The sequence below is a fragment of the Labrus bergylta genome, chromosome 2 (assembly GCF_963930695.1).
Source record: "Labrus bergylta chromosome 2, fLabBer1.1, whole genome shotgun sequence".
NCBI classification, from domain to species: Eukaryota; Metazoa; Chordata; class Actinopteri; order Labriformes; family Labridae; genus Labrus; species Labrus bergylta.
The window spans coordinates 16,727,063-16,745,232 of NC_089196.1; the positions used below are offsets into that span (position 1 = coordinate 16,727,063).

The 18,170-nt window shown below is 39.6% G+C and overlaps 2 protein-coding genes across 2 annotated transcripts; one reads left to right on the forward strand and one right to left on the reverse strand.

The window, feature by feature from the left end:
* Positions 1 to 458: 458 nt before the first annotated feature.
* gpsm1a (G protein signaling modulator 1a) lies at positions 459 to 5,216 on the reverse strand. Its single transcript, XM_020640786.3, has 4 exons — positions 4,899 to 5,216; positions 3,440 to 3,842; positions 2,420 to 2,617; positions 459 to 1,802 (listed from the first exon to the last, which is right to left on the reverse strand). The coding sequence occupies exons 2-4, from the start codon at positions 3,782 to 3,784 to the stop codon at positions 1,578 to 1,580; spliced, it is 768 nt and encodes a 255-aa protein (XP_020496442.2). The 5' UTR covers positions 3,785 to 3,842; positions 4,899 to 5,216; the 3' UTR covers positions 459 to 1,577.
* Positions 5,217 to 8,895: 3,679 nt separating this feature from the next.
* Positions 8,896 to 15,540, forward strand: LOC109989135 (adenylate kinase isoenzyme 5-like). The gene is made up of 8 exons (XM_065962308.1): positions 8,896 to 9,095; positions 10,407 to 11,133; positions 12,216 to 12,347; positions 12,845 to 13,017; positions 13,122 to 13,235; positions 13,819 to 14,010; positions 14,433 to 14,517; positions 14,642 to 15,540. Exons 1-8 carry the CDS (start codon positions 9,033 to 9,035, stop codon positions 14,695 to 14,697), a joined length of 1,542 nt encoding a protein of 513 aa, XP_065818380.1. The 5' UTR covers positions 8,896 to 9,032; the 3' UTR covers positions 14,698 to 15,540.
* The last annotated feature ends 2,630 nt before the right edge of the window (positions 15,541 to 18,170 follow it).

An 18,170-nucleotide genomic window follows, 5' to 3' on the forward strand; every position in this document is an offset into this window, starting at 1 on the left:
CATCTATTCCAAATTGGTCTATACCCCAGCTCCACCAGTCGATCCCTACTGCAGACTGGTTGCAAATTTGCAATATGTCAGCGCCTGCCATGGGTATATTCGAGGTGGCAGAGACACACTGTCCATTTGTACACGGGTTATTTTTTAGAAGAGGGACCATCCACCATCTACTTTAGTTGCTTGATGTACTTTCAGCTGATTATTCTTTACTATACCTTTACTGAAGGTTAAGCAGTATTTCAACAAATTTCTCTGAACTTCTAAATTCTACTTCTAGTCATACCAATTACAAAATATCATTCATAGATCTGCTTCGATTAAACATACAGTGTTAGTGTGTTGAAGATGTTCATCTTTCTTTATAGGTAATACATCTTTTCAATTCTATGAACTGTTTTTGTTCTTCAGTAAATAAAAATAAATTCTTAGTGTGATGAGAAATCAATTTAAGACATCAGTAAGGTATTCAAGGATGTAACTTTATCACATGTAAAGATATCTAATGATGTTAAAAACACAAAGTCTGATTCATAAACACCACAGGTTCTAGACCAATCTTTACCTGGTTAATTCAATAAGAAGTTAAAAAACAGTCAGGATAATAATTCACCCCTTCAATTGAGTAACCAGCAGAGTAAAGCTAAACAGATGAAATCAAGTGGTAAAATACAAGTAATATGGGTGTTTTCAAAATAAAGAGAGGTTATGAATTTACCTTAAGTTAGACGGCCTCATATATATTAGGAAACTAGCGTCATGTTAGATAGAATGAGTTTTTTTTTAATAGTCTGTATAGTAATACAGTGCAATTTGCTATAACAGAGATGAATCATAGACACACTGTCCTGATGTCTTGTTTTATGGGGAGATAACTCAGAAAATCTTTCTAATTAAACAATGTTCAATTTTACAAGATTGGCAACCATTTTATAATGAACAGTTTTAGTTTTCCATAAAGTCTATATCAGTAAATGTTCGTAACAAAAGTTATTCAAATTTGACAAGTCTTTCAGATAAAGTCTTTATGTCAACAGTTTCTGTGGGCTGCCATTACTCTGTCTGGAGTCATGAATTATGTTCACTCTATGACCAAAGTGGTTCTTTCACACTGTATGAGTCTTTAGGATGAGACAAACAAGATGAATTATCTTTTCTGATTCATTAAAACATAAGGATGATATTTAAAATACTCTAAATCCATTGGACACATCCATAATAGACAACTACCAGTCCACAGAACTACAAACTAGGGGCAAACTTTAACTACTAGAGGTCAGGAAAAAAACCAAGCAATAAATCATACACTTATAAAATGGGAATCCATTCAGCCTTAATCATGTCTTCAGGGTGGGTTAGCATTCATTTTGCTGTTTGTTGTCAGAAGTGTGATCAAGGTTTCCACATCGACAGTGGCTGGTCTCGGGTGGATGGGAACACAATAACAGCTTAAAACATTCAAAATGTCCATCCAAAAACAAGAGCCAAACATTTTTCCAATGTCTGAAACTTGGCAATGACGCAGGACCTGGTATTCAGTCAAACATTGTAAAAAAAAAACACTTTCAGACTGTTCTTCATCACTGAGGACGATGGTTAAAATGATTATGGGGAGAGGAGCCAGTGGGGTTGATGTGTGTGTCGTCCTCCGTGTGTGTCACCAGCAGTGAGGCCCTTTGCTCGTCCATTCTCCTGGACTGAACTCTCTGTATTAAACTGAAGAAATCATCCTGACCTTCAGGAAGTGTACCAACCACATCATCCAGATCAGGAAGGGAGCACCTCTGGTCCTCCATCCTGTCAGACTAGATGATGAAACATGCAGAGGGAATACGTCAGATAGGCCAGTGAAATCTCCTTGATGGATGTGTCCAGACAGTCTAGCACCATATCTCTGCCATAGACTGTATAACATATGGATGTAGTCATAATGATGTTACCCTTTGGTTTTCTGAAGAGGCGCTATGAAGCCCATTGATTGGAAATTCCATCTCCACATAACTGTCTATAAATCTAGGAATAGGCAAGAGATGGAGCTGAGACAGGCTTAACGCCTCCTGCAAACAGCTAAAGCAAGTCCACCTGTCATTTAACACAACATGCCCCTGAATATCTTCAAACTGTGTGTCAGAAAAAATCGCACCTCACATTTTTTTTTTACCAACAAATAAATGAACTATTGATAGCGAAGCAGTTTTATACAAGGCTGTAAGCCACCCTCTAAATCTTTAGAAACTGTTGAAGCCTGTGCCCTGACTAACATCTCTACTTCAAACCACACCTATATGGATAACTGAAGTCTCTGAACCACTGAGTGAGTGTACTGACAGTCTGTACTGCAGTCCCTTCATATTGTAAAAGAGATTAACTATTGTTTGAAATGGGCCGCATGGATGGATGCATACACATGACATGCTGGTACCTGGTAATGTATGAGCATGTAGTAGAAGTCCAGACTGGGGAGGGTAGGCTGGTCAGGGCTGCAGGCTCCACATAGACCAGCTGCTCCTTGATCAGGAAGTAAGCTAAGGCTAGCTCTCTGGTCATCTAGTCTCTGACCCTGGCACTCTAGGATCAGGTCCAACAAGGCCTCAGGCTCCTCCTGTTGGCTACTCCTACGCTACAGTGACAACACAGGTAAACCATAGGTTATAAAACATGACAGCATGTATAAGAAAATATCTTATCCAAGAAGTCTATAGAAACTGAGGATGAGAAGTCAACTATGACTACCAGGTGCAAACAGTTTTCCATTCTGTTGGCACTAAAATCAACCACCTTATAATATGCATATAGAATATATAGAATATATAACATAACTACATGAAAGGAGATATAATTCAAACTCCCTCTGGTTTTGTTGTTCTAAGATCTGAGTCTACGGCCCTTGTGTTTTGGACTCTTTCCTAATATCTAGCTTGTTTATGTGTCACTCAAAGGCTAAAACATGTGCTCCCTTTTTTTTTGTGTGTGTAAACCCCTTCCTCTCCCACCATTAGCCCTACCACTATGAAGGAGAAGAGAGAGGGCCCCACCTATTCAGAGCCACTGTATGTATAGAGGCACGATGGTGGAGTGTCGTCGCAAGAGTACAACCAAAGGAGATACAATAGACAGAACAATAAAAAATACATTTTTAGTCTGAAAAATGAGCAGCAACCGAATTAAGACTGGGCTGCATCTCTGAATAGAGCCCTGCAGAGGACTGCACTTAGCACAAACTTGTTGGTTTGAGAGACTGGTGCTAAAGAGGGACATCTGAACATCTACTTTAAAAGTTAGAAATTATACCTTAAGACTCTTAACACTTTGAAAAACAAGAATAACCCCCCCCCCCCCCCCCCCCAAAAAAAAAGAAATCAAATATTCAGCACTTTGACTTTTTACTTGTGTTAAAATAGGAAAGACTTAAACAAGTTTTACAGCAATATGTGATAGTTACCTTGCTCCTGGAATTTGTGGTTCTTGTCTTGGAGCTCAGAGCAGAGCTAAGGCTCTGACCCCGGGGTCTGGTTGAGCTGCCTTCAGGACGAGGACTGGGCACAGACGTCATAAGACTTACGAGGGACCTAAGGGGTGAGGTTGAGGCTGAGGTTCTGCTGCTAAGTGGAGACTGAGGGTGGGGCTCAGCCCTGGTGTTGCTGGGACTGTGATATCCTGGTTTAGCCTCCAGGCTGCCATTATGGTGGGGCCGTGGAGAGCTTTTGGATCCTGTCCCCCTGATACTCCCATTCTGATGAGAAGGTGAAGACAGGGAGGGCACACCTGAGAGTTTTTTGTCAGCCATGATGGAGCTGTGGAAGTGTTGGCGGGGATATGATCCTTGTTCTCATCAGTGGGAATGGCTAAACATGGAAAGGGAGTAAAAAGAGCAGGAAGTGAGATAATGATGCAGCTGCAGTCAGAGTTTAGGCTGAGTTACAAAATCTTCACTGTCACATCTGAAATGTAAATGATTGCTATCAATCATAGGCTACATTTGTGGACTGGATGAACATATGATGCAGACAGCCATGAAGGTTATAAGGAGAACACCTAAACACCTCTCCCCCAGTCAATATGTGAGCAGTCTGTTCTCAAACAACCACCGACATAGCTTCTGACCCATTTGAACTCTTTAAGTGTGAGCTCTTATCATCTGGCAACGATCATCAGTCCCCAATGCAAACTGTTTATAAAATGTGTTTGTGCCCTCTTCAATGAATATTTCCACAATTTTCTTGAGGCTGCATGGTTTTTTCAATAACTGCATGTTGTTCTCTTTTTTCTGCCTCTGATAACTGGAAACTCTTCTGTCAGTGTTCCTCACAGTGTGAGAAAAACAAGGAAACCAAATCAAAACCTGCCTAAAACAGAGCAAACACATTCTAAACTAGTCTGATTTAGACAGTCCAGCTTAAAGTAGACCAGCTTTGGTCTGCTTTTTTCAGCTTCGGCAAAAGTAGGTCAAAAACAACACAAAACCACAGAGTGTCTAATCACATTTACAACACAAAAGACACCCACAAACTCACTAACACACACCCACACACACATGAATGCCTTAATGAACAGTGTCAATGCGTTCGTGTATTATAAAGGTTCATTCAGTAAAATACGGGTCTTTAGCATCATCTACTGGTCGTCACGGAAAACTAAACAGTCAGTTACAGTGACCACACCAACAGAAGTTCAGAGGGTACAACATTTAAGAACATAATTCAGCAGTTCATTATCAAACAGTATTTATCTTCATTAAGTTTCAGTGTGTCACATTTTCCTCTGCAGAGTAGATGAAACAAACATAACAAAAACTGTTTATTTCAACAGTTCAAATGTATCATACACTGATGAATCAAACAGTTTGGATAAAGTGATTAATTAAACAGTTTAAACTAAAGTGTATGTCTGAGTTACTTCACCTCATCATCAAAAGGTTTTCTTCAACTTCTTCTTTCTGCCCAGTGTTCACCACATCTCCTTTTTCTTCTGTTTCAGTCTTTCCTTCATCTGGTTCCTTCGTCCCACAGTTTGAAATCTGTTCATCCACTGCTCCATATGCGCATGCACTGTAACACACATGCATGCACAAACACCATACACACACAGACATGCACACACACACACACACACACACACACACACACACACACACAGACACACACACACACACACACACACACACACACACACACACACACACACACACACATACACACAAACACACACAAACACAAACACACACACCCACTCTGACACAATGAAAAAGAGAGAGGGCAAACTCCCTCTCCGGGCTTACATCACGGTTACTATAACAACCAAAGAGAGGCTTCATCCCGCCTCCAAAAGACACACATACAGACACACACACAGACACACACACACACAGACACACACACACACACACACACACACACACACACACACACACAAACGCACACACACACATTCCTACATTGTCGAGATCCATTCATTCGAACCCAGAGAATGCTGCTCTGTGGCTGTGGGCCTCTCTCTCTGTCTCTCTCTCTCTCTCTCTCTCACACACACATACATACACACACACTGATTGGTGTATACTCAAGTCTTAAGTCATCGTTTTGTATCAAACAATATCATCAGGTTTAATGGTGACTGTGAAAACTAAATCAACATGATTAAAATAAATACACCTAATCAATGCAGAAATAACTTTTTATTAATACATTTAGACAAACAAACATTAAAGCTACACACACTGTAGTTCTGTCTTTTGTTTAGTCTGAATTCCTGTCTGTTGTGTTATGTTGTGTAGCTCAAGCTCAGTCTGATAGTTTCTGGTTCTGTTCTGTCACAAGCTCAGTCTGTAGTTCTTTCTGTAGTTCTGTATCAAACTCAGTCTGTCAGTTTCTGGTTTAGTCTGTAGTTCTGTATCAGACTCAGTCTGTCAGTTTCTGGTTCAGTCTGTAGTTCTGTATCAAACTCAGTCTGTCAGTTTCTGGTTCAGTCTGTAGTTCTGTATCAAACTCAGTCTGTCAGTTTCTGGTTCTGTCTGTAGTTCTGTCTCAAGCTCAGTCTGATAGTTTCTGGTTCAGTCTGTAGTTCTGTCTCAAGCTCAGTCTGTCAGTTTCTGGTTCAGTCTGTAGTTCTGTATCTGGTTCTGTCTGTAGTTCTGTCTCAAGCTCAGTCTGATAGTTTCTGGTTCAGTCTGTAGTTCTGTATCAACTCAGTCTGTCAGTTTCTGGTTCTGTCTGTAGTTCTGTCTCAAGCTCAGTCTGTCAGTTTCTGGTTCAGTCTGTAGTTCTGTATCAAACTCAGTCTGTCAGTTTCTGGTTCAGTCTGTAGTTCTGTATCAAACTCAGTCTGTCAGTTTCTGGGTCAGTCTGTAGTTCTGTATCAAACTCAGTCTGTCAGTTTCTGGGTCAGTCTGTAGTTCTGTCTCAAGCTCAGTCTGATAGTTTCTGTTTCTGTTCTGTATCAAGCTCAGTCTGTAGTTCAGTCTGTAGTTCTGTCTGCATTCTGTAGTTCTGTCTGAAGTCTGTAGTACAGTCTGTAGCTCCGTCTATAGTCCTACCTGTTGTTCCGGTAATAATTCAGTCTGTAATTTTGTCTGTAGCTGAGTCTGTGATTCTGTATGTTACTCAGGATGTAGTTCTGTCTGAAATCAAATTTATAAACAAGTTAGTTAGTTATGTAGTTCACTCTAATTCTGTGTAATTATGTCTGTAACTCATATTGTTTTGTATGTAAGTCTGAAGCCCAGTTTTAAATTCTGTCTGCATTTTATCTTAGTTTTGACTGTGCACGTCTTGTGATGTCACAGTCCTTGGGCTGCAGTTGCTGTCAATACTCAGTCAGCCAGCAGCATTACAGAGTAGGGAAATTTGCACAGCCTGCTCAAAAATTATGCAGTGAGTTTGTAATCCTACAAATGTCCCTGTTGCAGACTGGGGTTTGGCATCAGTCATTTGGAATTTCAGGAAGTGGGATTAGTTTTGCCACCGGATGCGTAGTGGTCCCTTTTACATTTACTTTAGCCAAAAAAATTCTGCAGTCATCGCTTGGGATCACTTTGGTGACATGCCCAACTGGCCACTGGCTGTCCCAGGTCAGCAATCCTGGGACAGCCAGGATTGGACCACTTGGTCTGTGGTGAGGTCCCCGTCAGAGGTGAGCCATTACCTAGGGAGCGGAAGGATAGGAAGGTAGTTACCAGTAAAGATAACCCAGAAATGGTCAGCTAGTACTCGGTTTTGTTTCCAGCGACGACATCATAGCAGGTCACTGCTTGCAGCAAGGACCATTCCCGCCGCCCCATAAGCAGGAGGTTCTGTGTAATAGGGTCAGGATCAGCAATATCAGATGTGGCATAGCCAAGGTGCTTTGAGTTGAGGATCCCCTTGCTGGTAGTGGAATGAGAAGTTAAAGACAACTCTAGCCTTCCCATTACGATATACAAGGTGGTGGGGGATAAGCCACAACTGCTTTGAGTTGCTCACCTCTTCAGCATTTATCTTTACAGGGAAAACAGTCTTCTCCAGTTTTTGAATACCCTCATTATAGACTGCTAACTCTTCAGGGTTGTTTGCAATGTGGCACTCTCTAGCTCAGAGGAATGCCAATGCTGTTGTAGGAGGAGCATGTGGAACAGGAGCATGCTGTTTATGCAGCATTGGAGTGGACCATCAACAGTGACATGGACAGTTTTTTTTCTCCTAATGCTCTAGGATTGTTTTGTCCTCACCAGAGGGTTTCTTGATGTGTTGATACAGTTGCTTTGATGGGGGAGAGACAAAATGTATAAAGACAGCTACTCTAACCTGAGGGATGCTATAGTAAGCTAGGACCAGAACCCACAGGCTGTGTAGGTTTTATCATGTGAGCATTATCTGACCCGATAACTAGCATCGGCTTGACTTTGTGGAAAGTGTTCAAATCTACTTTTCAGGGATTCAGCTGAAAAGATTGTTCTGGTTAAATGTCCAAATACCCTATCCAGGCCCTTTTTAAGCATAACAAAGTCCCTTTCTTTCCCTAAGCTGAAAATAACTAGTTTAGGCTCAGGGGTGCCATATCCAATTCCACTTCAAACTCTTTCATTTGCCGACTTATTGTCTGCCATCTTGCCTCAGTGCGCTACCATTTATCATCGGGACTTCCAATGGGCCGATAAGAATGTGGGTCTCGGTGGTGAGACTTGCCTCATTGTGGATGAATATTGTTGTTGGAATGGGTAGTCGAGTTCATAGTCCTCCAGTTATCTGGGAATGTGTCAAATCCTGCTGGGATGGGGATTCTGTGGACTAAGTCTTCGGTTAGAAAGACTGCAGCAATCCAGGAATTTTATCAACGATCTTTAATGATGTCCAATGAGAGGGTATACAATTATATCAATGAGCAATAGTGTGGTTTTTAGTTTTGGCATTTAACCTATTTAAGCATTATGCAAGTTTTTATTTTAATTAAAATATTTTATGGTTTTGATCAGTCCTTGTTGTTGTTGTTGTTGCTCTGTTTGTCCCCATCCTTCTCCTTCTTCCAGCATCTCTCTCTATCCCACTTTCAGACCACCAATGGACGGAATTCTGAGAAAAAAGTCAGAATTAAAAAACAATCAATTAAAGATTGATTGATTGATCATTAATATGTGATTTTTTTTTTTTAAACTCATCAGAGATTTAAAATCATACGCTCAGTTTTTGACTTTCCTTAGTTTAAGACTGTGTATGATAGTGGACCATCTCTCCTAACATTACTTTAAAAACATGTTTTTAGATCTGTCTTTAGTTTGGTCTGTTCCCGTGTCTGCCGTTCATTGCCCTCCCACCACATGTCACTATGATGATGTCACACTGATGCTAATGAGTCTGAGCAGCTCATTAGCCTTGTAAGCACAAAAACAACGTGAATACACACAGATGTTACCAAGACAAGGGCTCCAGCCACCTGATGCTGCTGTTATTTAGACATTTTTACTCTGCTCCCAAAGCAGCAACAAGTAAAGAAGACATACATAGATAGATAGATAGATAGATAGATAGATAGATAGATAGAAAAAGAAAAGAACATTTTAAAACATGTTAAACAGCAGAGACGTTAAGGACTACTTGTCTCACCATCATCTTCCTCAGCTGCTGGAGGTGAGACACTTTTCGATCATTTTGATGTTTCTCATTTTATCCTTTTTTAAAGTTTATGCTGAACGCTGAAGAAATAGATTTCTGTTTATTTAACAAAGTTTCATCTCAGAGCTACAGGAAAAAAAAAAATTTATGTTTATTTTCCAATATCAATGTTAACATGATATCTGAATCTCACATTTTACAGCAAATCTTTTGTACAAATGGTTGGTTTTATTATAATTTACCATTGTAGATAAAAATATATACAAAATGCAACTAGAGAAAATATTGGAGCACCAAGCAGCTACGATTCAATTTCACGCAAGAGACAAGTAACAGAGCTATTTATGGAGAGATGTTTTTGGTCTGAATTGTGGAATTAGCCTCTTACACTAATTATTTACAGTAATGTAACATCTATGGAAAACTATGAGAGGATAACTTTAATTCTGAAAATAAAGTTAAGAGTGAACGAAAGAGAGGAAGATAGGGAACAACATCTCGACAAGTCCTCAGCTGTTTACTTTGATTTATGAAACAGACGGAAAATCACAGTTTTATTCAACTTAAGGAGTCAGACAAAGAGACGGACAGACATCTTTAAAAAGAGCAACAAAATTAAAAAAGGGAAACGTCAAGTAAATTAGATTTACACTCTATTTGATATATTAACACACACAGGACTTAAGTACTGTTTGCTAAATTAGCTTTTTTTATTGATTTGTATTGTTAGTTATGCGTTTTAGATATTAATTCCCGGGAACCACAGATGTAAATAAGCTTTATCGTTAACTCTGGTCCAACGGTGTGTGTGTGTGTGTGTGTGTGTGTGTGTGTGTGTGTGTGTGTGTGTGTGTGTGTGTGTGTGTGTGTGTGTGGCCCTGTCAACTAAATTAAAACAAAATGAAATAATCATAGAAACAGAATACAATAAACCAAGACATAACGGTTTTCCATTTACACTGAACACTTTGCCTATTTTAAACTGATTTTTGTACTCACTATTATCTTGCACACTTGCTCTGTATAGTTCTTCCATTACACATTTGTAGATAGTGTGTATTATATAGTTGTTGTTTTTTTATTTGTACTTTATATTTTTCCATTTCTTCTTTTTTATTTAGGTCCTGCTGAAGTACCACAGTTTAGCTTTGTACTTTTTATTTGTTTATTGCATGTTTGTATCAAATATTTCAGAACAAAAATGCTAAAAAAATAGATTTATAACATTCAAAAAATGTACTGATCAGACCACTGATGTTACACTGATTCATGTTTTTTTGACTGGGGGCAGAAATTATATTTATTTCACTTTCATTTGTGTCTCAGAGTTTGTTAACAGGTCTTCTTTATCACCATCCTGAGGACCCAATCAGTTTCCTCCACAGCTGCCTGACCACAACCAGACATCTTGGAGGTCCCAGAGCCGTCACCTGGGACACCTTCATCCACCTGGAGAGACACAGGCCAAGTCAGGGACCCCCTTGGACAACATGTGTTCCCCCTAAGGGACAATTTGTAATCACCAGTACACCACCCCCAAGAACAACATCTGAACCACTGAATACAACATCCGTAGCCCCCAAGACAACATTTGTGTCTATTTCAACACCAGAAATACTTCAAACAACTTCCCAGATAACTCCTTTGACACCATTAATAACCCTTGAAACATCTATCCCCCCAATAAAAACCCACAAAACACCCACATTACTCCAAACATCAGCACTTAAACCTGTGACAGAACCCCCAAAACCTCAAAATATACCCCCAAAACCTTCAAAGACATCTCCTACTCCAAGGATAATACCAGCAATACCCCCAACAGCCCCACCTAGACATTCTGGTTCCCAAACAACCTCAGTTAAGCCCATAATAACTTTTTTGACCCCACTGACACCACCAGTTTCCTCCATCAGCAATAAAACTCCCAAAACAGCTTCTGAACAATATGCCAAACTCCTCCCCCCAGCCCCACCTGGACCTGCAGTAATCCCCCCACCTAACCTTACTGAGACGAAAGAAGAATGGAACAAAAATACAGACAACCCAGAGGGTAAGCTACAGGATCATCAGATTGATTTGCAAATAGCTTTGTTCTCTGCTAATTCAGTCTTTTGAAATTTCAGTGAGCTTAAATAAAGAGCAGTATGAGTTCAGGACTCAATTCGTAGCTTTGTCTTGCTGGAATTCCATCATCCAGGAGGCTTGTTCTCCAGTTCAGGAGATTTTTTTCTTCTTGATGAGTTCAGTTCTTCATATGTTTGGTTTTCAAAGAGTGCAGTTCTCAATGACTTTGGTTCTGAAAGAAATGTGTTCTTTTGTAGTTTGGTTTTCAAAGACTTTCCAAAGTCTGTTAAGATTCAAAAAATCTTCCAAATTCTGATATACCCCAGCTTTCAGAAAGTTTTATTTTCAAGTGGTTCATTTGTCTCTGAATGGCCTTGCAATGGCGTTCACATCTTTGGAAAGAGGAAAGTAGCCTCTCTGAGAGTTTTCGTTCAAAAGAGTTGGGTTTTTTTTACTTAAAGGTTACACAGCCACATGCTCAGTTATTATGATTCTCCAAGAGCTCAGTTCTGTTGGAGTTGGCTCTCAAAGACCCATTTTTGGGGGAATTTTGTTCTTAAAGAGTTTTTCTCTGTGAGTTGTCTTTGAATCCAAAAGGTATCTGAAATTGTTTGAAGTTCTTGAAGATATTTTGCTTTCAGCTGAAATGCAAACATTGGGTTGAACAGGGAATGAAGTTCAGTAATTTGATAGTTGATCCTGAAAGAGCCTATAGTTTTCTGGGAGTTTGGTTCTAAAAGAGTTAAGTTCTCTGGAAGATTACATTTTTAGTATTTCTGTTTTCTAGTTTGTTCTTAAACAATTCTGTTTCATGGGAGATTGGTCAAATCATTCATTTACGTGGGGGTTTGGTTCTCAGAGAGCTCAGGTCTGCTGGAATTATGTTCTAAAGGAATTAGATTTTCTGAAAGCTGGTTCTAAAAAAATCAGTACCTTTTTCTGCGAGTTTGCGTCTAATGGGCAACAGTTCTCTGGGAGTTCAGTTGTTGAGAATTTCAGTCCAAAAACACTTTTGGAGAATAAAGATTTTCAAAGATTTGTGTGACTTTTCCCACTTTCTTGTCTCAGGTCCTCCTCCTTCTCCAGTCCTGTCTCAGCTATCCATAGACTCCGACTCTGACATGACAGAAAGTTCTGGACTCCAGCAGGAAGTCAGCATCAAACTTTCTCAGAGACAATGCCCTATTATCTTTATCATTGGTAAATACATTTAAGATAAACACAGACCTATTAGAATGTCTACACATGATCTGCGTGCGTCCTTCATATGATACAACCTATATAAGGCCACCACTTCATTAAACCCAATTAAAGTTTTTAAAACTTTTTTTGACATCCAATCTGATGTTCAACTTCAACCATAGACTGTATAAATGTCACTCATTGGATTTGAAGAGGCATTTTAAAGCCCAGCAACAGACACAGGTAAAGAGGTGGGACTGAGGAAGGCTTTATGTTTATTTCTACTTTAAAAATGGGCATTTAAACATTAAATGTATCAATGGAGCGTTTGCAGCCAGCCTCAAGTGGACCCTTGAGGAACTGCAGTTTTTTACACTTCCATTTTGGCTTGATATTTTTAATGGGCTTCAATGCTTCAATGTCTATTAATGTATAATGTCAATGTTGGTAATGACTCAAACTGAGAACATTGTGGTTTATGTAGGAGAGTTACTGGTGTTCTTGTATTCTAATAGGTGGTCCAGGAAGTGGGAAAGGAAGTCAAGCAGCTCTTCTAGCTAAAAGCTTCAACCTCAGAGTCATCTCATTGGATGAGTTGCTCAGGAGGCAGCTACTAAGCCAAGCCTCTCCCAGCAGGAAGTGGGAGGTCATTTCACAAATGATGAGTCACGCAGAGCTGGGTTCACAGGTCAGAGTCAATCACATTTACCATACAGCATCAACCATCAACCATCAACCTTACACAGACCCTGGACAATTTTCTGTGACTGAATGGACTGTATGTGTTTGCAGGAGGAGACGATATCAGAGCTCAGGCGACAGCTGATCGGTCAGCAGAAGGTCAACGGGTTTATTTTGGATGGATTCCCTCGGGATGTCCACCAGGCTCTAAGCTTCCAAGAACAGGTTAGGACCAATCAGAGAGCTCACTGCAGTTTGTATGGGGCGGTCAAGTGCAAACGCTCAGCAATGACTAAAACAACTTACAGTACATTAAGACAAACAGAGCACGCAGAGGTTCCTGTTTAACACAAATATTTGCGAGCCAGCTCGGAGTGTTGCAAGTTTGTGGTGACTTAGTTTCTCCACCTGTGTTCAGGCTGCTCATCCCCTACAGTTTATTCTACTCTCCAACCCATGTTCCTGCTGGCCTTCTTTGGTTTCCTGAGATGCTCAGAATTCTCCCAAACTTCATCTGTTTTTAATCCTTCCCTTCTTCTAAAATGATCAGACATCACTATCCATGTTTCAGACTCTCTAGATGTATTACTTTGGGCCTTTTTGTCTTAATTTAAAAAGGGCAGTACATAGAATAGTAAATTGTGAGAGAGAGTGGGGAATGACTAAAAACCCCGCAGCTCGCTTGGAGGCCTTCTCTTACCTACAACAAACATAATCTGTCTCAATATACAATATGAATTCAGATTAATTGTTAACATGCACGTGTGTGAGATGTGTAAATTCTGTTTGTCCTGCCCTCTGTGTTTAGATTGGCTCTCCTGATCTGGTGATGCTCCTGCTCTGCTCCAATGAAACTCTGCGCTGTCGTCTGCAAAGACGAGCCACTGAGCTTGGTCTCCTAGGAGACAGTAGCTACGCCCTGCGGAAACGCATTGACTCATTTCAGAGAGACATCATCTCTGTCAGAAGATATTACAAACAGCTAAACCTGCTGAAACAGGTAGGCTAATAAATAAGATACAATTAAAGCTGCTGACAGTTTAACAACACACCTGCTACAGTACCTTACTAAATCTCTTTTTGAAAATGGTACGCCTGCTGAGTCAAAGACACAGGCCAGCTGACACAGCTACACCTGCAGACACGCGCACATCTTTTTTTCTGACAAAGGTACATCTGCTTACTGTAAACACGTATGCCTCCTGACACAGGAACATCCAACTTCTGACACAAGCTGTTTTCACATATGCACGCCTGAAAATTTCTAGGGAATCTCAGGAGAACTGTCCCTTAAATCCTCCTGATCTGGGGTCTCATTTATAAACATTGCGTATGCACAAAACGGGGCCTGAAACTGGCGTACGCCAATTCCCAATTAAAGTTTGTGATCTATAAAATAAAAAAACGTGCGTGTGTGTGTAGGTGGATGGAGACCGAGATGAGGACCAGGTATTTGCTGATCTGAAATCAGTCATCATAGAAAAACTGCCTCAGAAGGAGTCATCAGGTACTTATTGATGAGGGCGAATCAATAATGCAGTTAATTCAAACTAATTCAAACATACATCAATACTAATCTGACAATGTTCGAGTAAGTCAGCTGACTATTGACTTTTTTTCTGTGCTTTCAGATCCTGCCGATATCTTAGAATGCAGCGGTGCAGTCCCTCCTGCCGCATCTTGCTAAAAATACAACTGTAACTAAAAATAACATAAAAAGAAGATTCTCTGAAAAACTGTCAGAACCAATCACAAATTAATCTGTGAGCAATGTTCTGATTAGATAATAATGTCTGTTTAGTGTGCTCTGTCTTTTATCTGTTGTTGACCTGTGACACATAAATATCGACGGTGTAATCATGTCTCATCCAAATCAGGAGAAACACTTATAGTATGAGCTTCTGTTTTTATTTTTTTTAAATTGTTTTCTATATATATTCATTTGTAGCAGGTGTACCTCGAGCTTATACATTTCTTCATGTAATTGAATCCTGATGTACTTAACATTTGTAAATACAGTAAAAAAAACAAAAAACCCCAAAAAACCCTTCATCGTCAAACACAGATTGACGATCTACAGGAGGAAGAAGAGGGAGGAGAAGGACGGGGGGGTGCTTGCCACATCCTCCAGCCAGAGCCATGAGGTTAGCGCTGGGGATCCCTGGATCTTCTGACTCCTGGACACAGGGCAGAGATTTTGAGAGGGCCAGTTCTTCGCCTGCACCCCACCAGGGATCTGGAGGAGGAAGCTGATGTTGCCTTTGAGGGCAAAAAGTGGAGCTGTGGCTGGCGGAGAAGAGTTCCAGGGAGGAGGAGGAGTGATGTTGTGTTTTATTTTAATGGATTGTATATTTAAAATTCAGTGTTCGTTTTTGCTTGATTATAAAAATGTAGCCTATATCTTGAATTCCTCTCAGACTGCTCCTTTGATTCTTTCAGTTGCTCTGCTGTAGGATAAATACGACAGAAATATGATCATCAAAGCTACACTTCAGTTTAATGATCATGTCTTAAGTTTTGTGTAACTTCAACCCTGAGACAAATTTACTAATAAAAATGAAATCAAAATTAATCTCATTTTATCCAGTCAGACATTTTCCTTTCATACAGTTTGGAAGATATTTCACTTTTTCCTTCGTGTTGCAAGTTTAATCAGGAAAAGATAAAAGATTCAATTCATCTATTTAGCTAGCTCAATGTAGTCCGGAATCATTCACTTGATGTTGTTGTAAATTTAACTAAGAACAACAATTCCAATCATTAATTTAAGAAAAAAAACCTGATTCTTAATTTTTCTCTAACATAAGTAGCTAACCTTGTTTTTTTTATGCTCGGGCTAGGTTGTCTCATATTGACTCTAGCTTACTCATTTACACTTTTTTAATGTCATAACTATAACCAAGTATTAATTATTTCATTAATAATTTTAACAATGTTAGTTTTATTGTACATTTTTCACTTAAACAAAAGCAGTGCTTTCTTTTGCTAGCTAGCTTAACTTAGGCCCTCATTCAGTCAATTAATATTTTATATATTCGGTTAGTAGCAGCATGTTTATTTTGCCTTGGGGCAGAGACGATGAAGGTTTCCTTGGTAGAAAAACACTTTTTTGGAAATAAGCAGCTAGAAAACCCAGAGATGAAAAATATGCAGACTGAAAGCAGTAAGCAAACAAGCTGAAGAGGGAGCTTTTTGCTTTATTCACACAGGTATGAGGAACAGCAGAACAACACAATAATGGACAAAAACCCTGTCCAGTGGCATCACTGTCACATACTGAAAAAAACACAATACTTGGTTTTGAAAGCTTTATGCATTTATGTTTCCTAAAACTAGTTTTTAAATGTATCAACAATCTGGCCCCTGAACCTATCTCCATATATGTTCAGAGACAGGATGGAAACAGGGTAACAAGAAGCAAGAAGTAAACTGTAACAAACAACAATGTAGAGCTACATTTGGACAATCAGCTTTCTCAATCAAAGGCTGTGAACTCTGTTAACACATTACCACCTGAAATAAAATTAATCTCAGACTTAAAATCTTTTACAAAAAAGGTGAAATGCTGGCTGAAAGAAAACCAGAGCTGTACCCACTTTTAAATAGTATCTTAAATCTGTATTTTAAACAGTTTTATAGCATTTGTATTGTTGTACATGTATTTTAATGTATCCTCAGTGTTATGAGGTTTTATGTAACCGAATGTTGTACATTTTTAATCTGTTTGTTTACACAAAGGCTCAACTAGGGACACGAGTTGGAAATTAGCAATAGCTATATACTCTTAATGCAGCACATCAGTTTCATGCTTTATATTGAAACTATGTTAAATTGCATTGTCCCTATTAAATAAAAAAATCTAATGAAACAGTAGAAGGAAGGAGATGGGATGATGGCTGTTTGGGTTCTTAATTATCTGTTTAATTTAGGGCTGGGCAACGATTAAAAGTTTTAATCGCGTTAATCGCATGAGTTCCTGTGATTAATCGCGATTAATCGCATTGTTATACACAAAATCCAATAATGAATTAAAAAGTCGTGCATAGCGCACTTTTATTGTAAATGTACTTCTCAACTTAAACAATGTAATCAAAGCAAATAAATACAAAACTAAAGCTTATTGCATTGGTTGCAGTCTGGACGCAGAGTGGTGTGGGTCTCCTCTCTCCTCTCTGACTGCAGCTGGGTCTACACTGGTCTACACTGGTCTACACTGACAGCCTGTGAGCGCTTTTGGAAGGGGAAGGGGCTCATTGAGGACAGTGACTGCAGAGCAATACGTGCTTTCACGTCAGTTTCTTACTCCAAAAAAGTCTCCAATAACACCAGAAAAAGTCGCTAGATTTGTCGCTAGTAGCTGTTGACAAAAAAAGTTGCCAAGGGGGTTTGGAAAGTCGCCAGATTTAGCGAGAAAGTCGCCAAGTTGGCAACACTGTTTCCTCTTTCCTGTGAGCGCCGCAGCAGACATGCGCAGCAGTAAGCAACATACGAGGCTCGCTCAAGATGGAATTTTATGAAATAAAAGCCAGTGAGCAACAGACTTTTACAATAAGAAAATGAATAATAAAAACTGCGTTAATGCGAGATAAAATAATTGTCGGCGAGTTAACGCGAAAATAACGCGTTAACGTGCCCAGCCCTAGTTTAATTATTTGTCAATTACTGTTAAAAGTCAGTTTAGACATAGGTTAGATGTGAGCATGGCTCATCTTGCCTTATGAGAAGATTTAATGCTTGTCGTGCACGGCGTGTGTTCACAATTGAGTACACAACAGCTGTGTGTATGTATAACTCATTATACATACACATTATGTACATTATGTACATTGTTTGAAAGCTGCTGTGCTTATTGTGATAACGACCATTTAACCATTTCAAGGTCCAACCAACACAGCAGCCACAATCTATGCATCTGCCCAGCCAATGACAAACAAATCATTAACCTTTGTCACCATATGTCCGGATATGAATTGTAAAGGCCAATTTTGTAGGGTGCTGAAGAGGCAAACAACAACTCAGCAGGGACTGTATTTTAATAGGCCGCTTCTATCTGTTTTGCTGAGCTCGTTCTGTTGGGAGAGTGTCACAGCTTGATGTACAGCATAGCCTCTATTATTCTTGAATGGAAAAATGGGCAGATAAAAGCTGCAGAAACCTTTG

What these genes read in the sequence shown, in the direction of transcription:
- LOC109989135 (XM_065962308.1), top strand. Translation starts at nt 9,033, where the DNA reads ATGTTAAACAGCAGAGACGTTAAGGACTACTTGTCTCACCATCATCTT. An exon ending in CCCTATTATCTTTATCATTG is followed by an intron (nt 12,348 to 12,844) that starts GTAAATACATTT and finishes GTATTCTAATAG; the next exon opens with GTGGTCCAGGAAGTGGGAAA. An exon ending in CTCTAAGCTTCCAAGAACAG is followed by an intron (nt 13,236 to 13,818) that starts GTTAGGACCAAT and finishes CTCTGTGTTTAG; the next exon opens with ATTGGCTCTCCTGATCTGGT.
- gpsm1a (XM_020640786.3), bottom strand. Translation starts at nt 3,784, where the DNA reads ATGGCTGACAAAAAACTCTCAGGTGTGCCCTCCCTGTCTTCACCTTCT. An exon ending in CCACAAATTCCAGGAGCAAG is followed by an intron (nt 2,618 to 3,439) that starts GTAACTATCACA and finishes TTGTCACTGTAG; the next exon opens with CGTAGGAGTAGCCAACAGGA. An exon ending in ACATGCTCATACATTACCAG is followed by an intron (nt 1,803 to 2,419) that starts GTACCAGCATGT and finishes TTCATCATCTAG; the next exon opens with TCTGACAGGATGGAGGACCA.